Here is an 8,045-nt window from a genome sequence, read left to right as displayed (position 1 = left end):
TATTTCTAGGAGAGAGAGAGACAGTGTGAGCAGGGGCGGTCAGAGAGAGAGGGAGTCACAGACTCTGAAACAGACTCCAGGCTCTGGGCTGGCCGTTAGCACAGAGCCCGACGCGGGGCTCGAACCCACGAACCACGAGATCATGACCTAAGTGAAAGTCGGACGCTTAACTGACTAAGCCATCCAGGCGCCCCAGGGTAGGTCTTTCCTTAAAGGAGGCCTCAAAGGACTCCCTTGCTCAAAGTCCTATAATGCCTCTGTTTCTCTCAAAGTCCTTAGAGTGGCCCACAAGACCCTAAATGACTTGGCCCCCTGATTTTATTACTGTCCCTACCTCTACCAGGCATGTCTCACTTTGGGGCCCTATTTCTTCTCTTTCCTCTGCCAAGTTGATTCTTCCCCCAGAAGCCCACATACCTCACTCCTTTACCTCCATGAGGTCTTTGTTCGCTGTTAGTCATCTTCTCAGTGAGGCCTACCCTGATCACCTATTCAACATTTTCATCTTCCCTGACCATCCTGGTACCCCTGATCCCCTCTAACCTGATCTACTTTTTATCTAACATCATATAAAATTTAAATTATGTTGGCTGTTTATTGTCTGTCCTCCTCCCATAATACTTTCCACAATAGAATGAAACTACACAAGGGCAAGGATCTGTTTTGTTGACTTTATATCCCAAAAACACCTAGAATAGGAAGTGGCACATAGTTGATACTCAATAAATGATTTTCAAAGTCTTTTTACCAAAGTGTATATATATGTATATTCTTTTTGATGAATTTTCACAAACTGAGCAGAACATGTAGCCAAAAACAACCTTAACTAGGACCATGGAAACCACCAGAGGGCCCCTTCTAGTCACTGCCCTCCCCAAGGCTAACTACTATCCTGATTTATAACATATATTAGGTTTTTTAAATAACATATAACATATATTAGTTTTACTCATTTTTGTACTGTATACAAATGGAATTGTATAGTAAGGGTTCTTTTGCGCCTGTCTTCCTTTGCTCAACATTATGTTAATGAAATCCCTGCATGTAGTTGTACTTTGTTCATTCTCATTGCTGCATAATAATAGTCCAAGGTATGAATATAACCCAATTTATTTATCCTAGGTGAATGAGTTATTTAAGCTCTAGATCCTTTGTATCCTCCCTAGTGTCACCAGGGTTGTTGTAAAGAATTAGAGAATTAATATATGGGAAGCATTTAGGCTGGTATCTCACTTACGGTAGGTGCTCAATAAAACTTAGCTATTGATTTCATTATGTTTGGATATTTTATTAAACTTGAAATGATATCACCCTCATCTGAAGTCCTATACAGTTAGTGTAGCACCCCTTAGGAGGCCAACCTGGCTGCACCATTGGGAAGAGCCAACAGTCTATCTTCAGTACATGAAACAAGCTGGGCTAATTGGATTACCTCTTCCCAGAAAGTCAGGAAATCAGAAGTAGTGGCCAGTAACTGGAGGTTGCTAGAGTTAACTCATCTGGACCCATTGGAGGAGAGGTCCAATGATAGCCTCACTGAAGACTTAGGAACTCTGAGGTTCCTGCCTTTCCTGGGACTGGCTTTTTAATCCTTTCTGCCACCCAGGGATTCAGTATCCCCAGTATCTGTTCTCAATATCCTCCTAAAAGAAACCCCCTCTCCCTTCGTTAAACTTAGTTTATGCAGCTTGTACCCCAAAAGTACCTCAATGACTCACTTAATGTTTAAGTTATCAGGCTTTATAGAGCTATGAATTCTTTACTCCATTCAATAACATTAGTTCTTTCATCTATCCATCTATCCATCCATCCATTCACATTTTAAACCTTATTGAGAGCTTATGATAAGTCAAGCACTGCAAGGTAGATCATATAATCCCCATTTTCAGATGAAAGACTCAGACAACAGGGCCACCTGGGTGGCTCAGTTGGTTAAGTGTCCAACTTCAGCTCAGGTCACAATCTCACAGTTCATGAGTTTGGGCCCTGCATCAGGCTCTGTGCTGCAGTGCTTTGTGTTCTCTGCCCCTCCCCTTCTTGGATGCCCACTTTCTCTTTTAAAAATAAATAACCTTAAAAAAAGAAAAACAAACTTTAAGGGTACCTGGGTGGCTCAGTCGTTAAGCATCTGACTTTGGCTCTGGTCATGATCTCACGGTTTGTGAGTTCAAGTCCCACATCAGGTGAGCTTGGGCCCCACTTTGGGTGAGCCCTGCTTCTCTCTCTCTCTCTCTCTNNACTTTACAAAAAAAAAAAAAAAAAAAAAAAAAAGCTGAGAGCCTTAGTGATTTGTTAAGGTCACAAAGACTAGTGATGGATGGGGCACCTGGGTGGCTCAGTCCATTAAACTTCTTTTTTTTTTTCTTAATATATTTTTTTAATTTATTTCTGAGAGAGAGACAGCATGAACAGGGGAGGGTCAGAGAGAGAGGGAGACACAGACTCTGAAACAGGCTTCAGGCTCTGAGCTGGCAGTCAGCACAGAGCCCGAGGCGGGGCTCGAACCCACGAACCGTGAAATCATGACCTAAGCAAAAGTCGGACGCTTAACCGACTAAGCCACCCAGGCGCCCCACAGTCCATTAAACTTCTGACTTGGGCTCAGGTTATGATCTCGAGGTTTGTGAGTTCAAGCCCAGCATCAGGTTCTGTGCTGACAGCTCAGAGCCTGGAGTCTGCTTCAGATTCTGTGTCTCCCTCTCTATGCCCCTCCCCCACTTATGCTCTGTTTCTCTCTCTCAAAAATAAATAAATATTTTTTAAAAATTACAAAGACTAGTGATGGAAAATATCAGATTCAAGATAATCCTTGCTTGGGGTGACTACTGTCTCAGTCACAGAACGTGACTTTTGATCTCAGGATTGTGATTTGGAGTCCTATGTTGGATGTAGAGATTACTTAAAAAGAAATAAATTCTTAACGGGGCGCCTGGGTGTCTCAGTCAGGTTAAGCATCCGACTTCAGCTCAGGTCATGATCTTACAGTTTGTGAGTTCGAGCCACACGTCAGGCTCTGTGCTGACAGCTCAGAGCCTGGAGCCTGCTTCGGATTCTGTGTCTCCCTCTCTCTCTGCCCTTCCCCTACTTGTGCTCTGTCTCTCCCTGTCTCTCAAAAATAAACAAATGTAAAAAAAAGAAAACAAAAAAGAAAAAGATAATCCTTGCTCTTCCCTGTGGACCTGAGTGATATTTTTTCGTCTGTACCTGTCTTTCTGTTCCATCTAAATTCCTTGAGATCAGGGCTATCGTGTATTTGGAATCTCTCTTGGAGTACAAAACCATCTGCTGTAGTTGACACATTACAAAATCATGGATGGAGGGGCTTAGGTCATCATCTCATGGTTTGTGAGTTTGAATCCTATGTGAGGCTCTGCACTGACAGCTGCATATTCTCTGTCTTCCCATCTCTCCTCTCCCCCCCCCCACCAAATAAATAAATAAAACAAAATTGTGGATGGATTGCTCATATGGGCAAATCCTCACTGCCTTTCCCTCAAAGGTGCTTTACTTCTTAAACCCAGGATAAAATTCCCCCCAAATGGAGACCAAGCTGACTTGATCTGGAGAAGGAAGATAGGTTATTTAATTTAGTGTAACTGTGGCTCACAATTCTCTGTTCTTTTTCCATACTGGTGCCATTAGGAACCCCATCAATCCCACCACATCTCCCCTACCATAAATCAGGGCAATTCAGAGATATCTCTCTTGGCCGGGGGACCTGCAGGCTTCTCCTGTTCTCTTGCTTTCTCCTCATACATCAAGATCCTGGTTGAGATGGGAAGAGACAGAGGAATCAGGGGACAGCCTTCTTAAGAGAATAAATTTCAGGCTACTGTGAAAGTCTGGAAGGGGTTGGGGGTTGTTATGGTGGAAGGAAGAGGAAGGAGAGCTGAGATGGGAGAGCTGGGGGCTGTGGGGACTAGAACAATGGTCTAGAGGACTAGAACCCTCAAAGAAGGGACGAAATGGACGTGGAGTAATGTGTAGGGGACGGGGATGGGGTGAGGAGAAAACAGGTAAGTATAGGAGAGGTTGGAACTGGACTCTCACATTTTTAAGATGGCAGATCTCTTTCCCAACATCATCTTGAGAAAGTCAGAGTAGCTGAAAGTCTCCCCAGAGCCACTGGACACCTCCCTGATTAGTTTCTTCAGCTCCAGGTGGGTCTTGGGGGCCCCAAGTTTTTCCAGCATTCGCTTCAGGGACATGATATCTAGAGGCAGACAATGGGGGTGAGAAGAGAGGAGCCTCTCTCTCTCTCTCTGTCCTCACCTTCACATTCCCATACTCCTTCCTCCTCCCTCTGGTAGCTGGACCCTCTCCCAAACCACCAGGAACTGAACACTGCAGGAGACACGTCCCTCTTCCTGGGTCTGCACACTTCCCCAGATCACCCTTTCTCACCGATATCTCCGTTTCCATTCAGGTCAAACTCCATGTATTTCTCTGGGTGAGGGGAGAAAAGCAGATAGGGTCAGCGCTGGCTGGAGGGTCTGGGGCAGGGTCCAGGGCAGGGCAGGGGATTGAGAAAGGGTTTGCTGACCAAGCGCTAGGTGGAGAAGACGTGAAAGGAGAAGGTGGGGCAGGCTGAGGAAGTGCCGGTGGGGTGGAGGGGCCCTGTTAAAGTGTAGGGTAACAGAGAGGGTGCTGAGCCGGGCAGCCCAAGGAAAGGGACAGCAACCAGGGGGGCAATAGGGGCAGCCTCCCTTCTTCCCAACACAAATGTAGACTTTGTGTCTCTGCTTCCCTTCTCTGTCCTTGGGGAAATCCTGCCCTCCTCCCTCCCCCATCCCTAGGGAGTGAGTTTTCTCCTCACTCTTGAAGGCTTCCAGTTTGGAGAGCAGATCTTCATCACTGCTATATTTGGGATCATCCAGGAATTGCTGTTGGGGGANCCCCCCCCCCCCCCTGCCTTTGATTTTCCCTTTACCTTGTTGATTTCATCGAGTCTGTCTTCCTGCTGGGCCTTCAGCAACCCAAAGGCTTTTCCTCCTGAGGGGGCACAAAGGTTAATGCTTCCTTACCCCCCATTCCTCTTCTCATCCCCACACCCACCCAGGGCCATCACATTTCTGCCTTCCTAGGCCTACTCACCAACCCCTAGCTACCCCTCCCACCCCAGGTCTGTCCATCTCTTTGCTCTTATTTTAGGCTCTGCCGATTCTACCTTCCCTACCCTGTAAATCTCTGGTGTGGCTCATAGCTCAGCAGATGCTGGTGGAGAGGCCGGTGGACTGGTGGGTACAGACAGACCAAGCTGGCGCCCTCTCTGTCTCCTCTCCCATCAGCCTCCTCTGAGGCCTCCCTCCCAGACTTCCCCTTTCCCCTTATTCGCTTCTCCTCTAGTCCCAGGCTTCACTTCCCCATCAGCTTCTGCTGACAAGAGCACCCCAGAAGGAAGGGGGTGGGTGGGTGGCTGCAGGATAGAGATGAGAAAGTAACATTCTTCCAAATTCCTCTTAAGGAGAGCCCAGTGTGTGCATGAAAGAAAGAAGCCTTGGGGCGCCTGGGTGGCTCAGTAGGTTAACTGTAGGACTTTNGGGGGGGGGGGGAGGAAGGTATTTATTCTCAGGAACAAATGGTCTTTGAACAGGTCCAGAGGGTCAGGTAACCCTCAAGGCTTTCATTTTCTCAGATTTCATGAGTCTCAGTATGCGGGTTTGGACAGACAGCTGAGGAAGGGCTGACTGAATTTTTCTAGGCTATGAATGGGAGAAAAATCTTAAGTCCACTGGCACCTCTAGGAGGAATGCAAGATGTGTGGGGTCAGAAAGGGAGAGAAACTTCACTCCCCAACCTGGCAGTTCCACAGACGCACTTGGAAATATGGAAATGTCTAACAAATGAGGTTTTTTTAAAATGTTTATTATTTCTTTTTGAGAGAGAAAAAGAGGGAGAGAGACAGAGCTTGAGTGGGGGAGTGTCAGACAGAGAGAGAGACAGAGAATCCAAAGCAGGCTCCAGGCTCCAAGCAGTCAGCACAGAGCCCCATGTAGGGCTTGAACCCACAGACCACGAGATCATGACCTGAGCTGAAATCGAACACTTAACCAACTGAGCCACCCAGGTGCCTACAAATGAGTTTTATGTGTTTGCCTTAGGATGTGCACTGTAACCCACTCATCTTATCTCCTTTGAAATATTTAGTGAAATCTACAGAGCTCAGGAATTTGAGAATTTAAGTGGATTCTTTGGAGAAACTGAAAGTCGTGTTGNCATATACTTTTTTTTTTTTTTTTTGCTGTATGGGTAGTTACTTCTAAGGGAGGGGAAGATAGCCCATTCCCCTCACTGAGACATTTTGTTCAAACTCCCCACCCAGAGCTCCACCCAGGCTGCCCCAGCCTTGATGGAGACACCATTCCTTGTCCTCTCCCCTCTGCCTTATTTCCCTTTCTGCAGCTGGGAGTATTTACTTCTCCTGCCCTCTCCCTGACCCATGCAGGTCGGGGGAGATGCTGGGGTGAACTCTGACTTTTTTACTTCCCTTTATTGTACCTGCCTCTATTCCTTCAGAGAAAGCTGCAACCCTGAACTCAGGTCTCAGCACCTAGTGGGGGGATTTCATTTCTTTATTCATACATATATTCAACAAATATTTGTCAAGTACTTACTATATGCCAACTCAGTGAACCAAACAAACGTCAGTTCTTGTCCTCATGGACAGTGTAACTGCTGAAGACAGACAACAAAAGTAAATATATAGGGGCGCCTGAGTGGCTCAGTCAGTTAAGCATCTGACTTCAGCTCAGGTCATGATCTCATGGTTTGTGAGTTCGAGCTCCTCGTCAGTCTCTGTGCTGACAGCTCAGAGCCTGGAGCCTGCTTCGGATTCTGTGTCTCCCTCTCTCTCTGTCCCTTCCCTACTCATGCTCTCTCAAAAATAAACATTAAAAAATTATTTAAAAAAAATATATATATATATTAGGGACATCTGGCTGGCTCAGTCAGTGCAGAATGTGACTCTTGATCTCGGGGTTGTGAGTTTGAGCCCCATGTTGGGTATAGAGATTGCTTAAAAATAAACAATTTAAAAAATGATAACCATATTAAAGGTGGCAGGCACCTATGCAGAAAAACAAAGTAGAGAAGGGGGTAGGAAGTGCTGTGGTGGACTACAGTATTAAATAGGGTGATCAGGAAGGCTTCTCTGAGAAAATGATATTTGAGCAAAGATTTTAAGAAATTATGGAAATAAGCCATGTGGCTATATGGGAGAGGAGTATTTCAGACAGAGGGCATAGCAAATGCAAAGTTCCTGAGGTGAGACTATGTCTGACTATCTGAACTATTCATGAAACAGCAGGATGGCCAGTGTAGGGATGTGTGGGGAAATAGGCAGGAGATGAGGCCACATCATGTAGGGCTTTATAGGCCATTGGGAAGACTCTGGCCTGTATTTAGGGTAAGACTGCCTTCCAGACTATTCTTTCCATCAAGGATAGTTTGGCAAACTACCATAGTGGTATAGAGCTTAGATGCTCAGAGAAATGTCCTCAGATAAAGTGTCCCTGCTCTGACAGGGGACAAAAGTGAAGAGTAAGAGTCTCTAGAAGGACAAAAGGGTAGAGAACAAAACCAGAACACAGATGTGGGGAAAGCCTGTGAAGAACAGACATGCAGGAAGACATCTCCCACCCAAACTCAGGGCCCCAGCCCTCTCAACTACAGAGAAGGCTAGCTCATGGTAGCTAAGGGTGAAGGGGATGTGGGGTTTCTGGGCAAGGTTGGAAAATAGCGGCAGGGGCGCACTAGGGGGGTGGCTGCAAGCAATCTTCGAGAACATATAGATAGGGGAAGTAGATAGCTCTCTGACAGGCTGCAAAATCTAGAACTGAGCTGAGATATGCAGAATCACCTTAAGATAGTGGCTTTCTTATGAGTGGCCCTTCTACCAACATTACATAGAAGCAAGTTAGAAATGCTCATGGTTGGGCCTCAGTGCAGACCTACTGAATCGGGAAGAGTGGGGGTGGGCCTAACACAATAGCTTTTTAACAAGCGCCTCAGGTGATTCCATACACAATAAAGTGTGAGAGCCACTG

General features: G+C 46.1%; 1 protein-coding gene across 2 annotated transcripts in view; it reads right to left on the bottom strand.

Annotated features, from left to right (window-relative positions):
- AIF1 (allograft inflammatory factor 1) overlaps positions 1-5,304 on the bottom strand; it is an 11,220-nt gene extending 5,916 nt beyond the window's left edge. The window contains exons 1-6 of one of the 2 annotated variants that reach the window (XM_077760851.1): positions 5,177-5,304; positions 4,931-4,992; positions 4,817-4,883; positions 4,405-4,446; positions 4,051-4,213; positions 3,675-3,765 (exon numbers count right to left, since the gene is read on the bottom strand). In XM_077760851.1, coding sequence (XP_077616977.1) covers positions 3,681-3,765; positions 4,051-4,213; positions 4,405-4,446; positions 4,817-4,883; positions 4,931-4,992; positions 5,177-5,201 — 444 coding nt within the window. In that variant the 5' untranslated portion in view covers positions 5,202-5,304 and the 3' untranslated portion in view covers positions 3,675-3,680. The remainder of the gene's footprint in view (positions 1-3,674; positions 3,766-4,050; positions 4,214-4,404; positions 4,447-4,816; positions 4,884-4,930; positions 4,993-5,176) is intronic. The other variant, XM_077760852.1, reaches the window with a different exon arrangement.
- Positions 5,305-8,045: the final 2,741 nt, after the last annotated feature.

Source organism: Crocuta crocuta, unplaced genomic scaffold (assembly GCF_008692635.1).
Source record: "Crocuta crocuta isolate KB4526 unplaced genomic scaffold, BGI_CrCroc_1.0 scaffold762, whole genome shotgun sequence".
Lineage (NCBI taxonomy): Eukaryota > Metazoa > Chordata > Mammalia > Carnivora > Hyaenidae > Crocuta > Crocuta crocuta.
The sequence above is the reverse complement of the archived record's forward strand: the minus strand, read 5'-3'. Positions and strand labels throughout refer to the sequence as shown.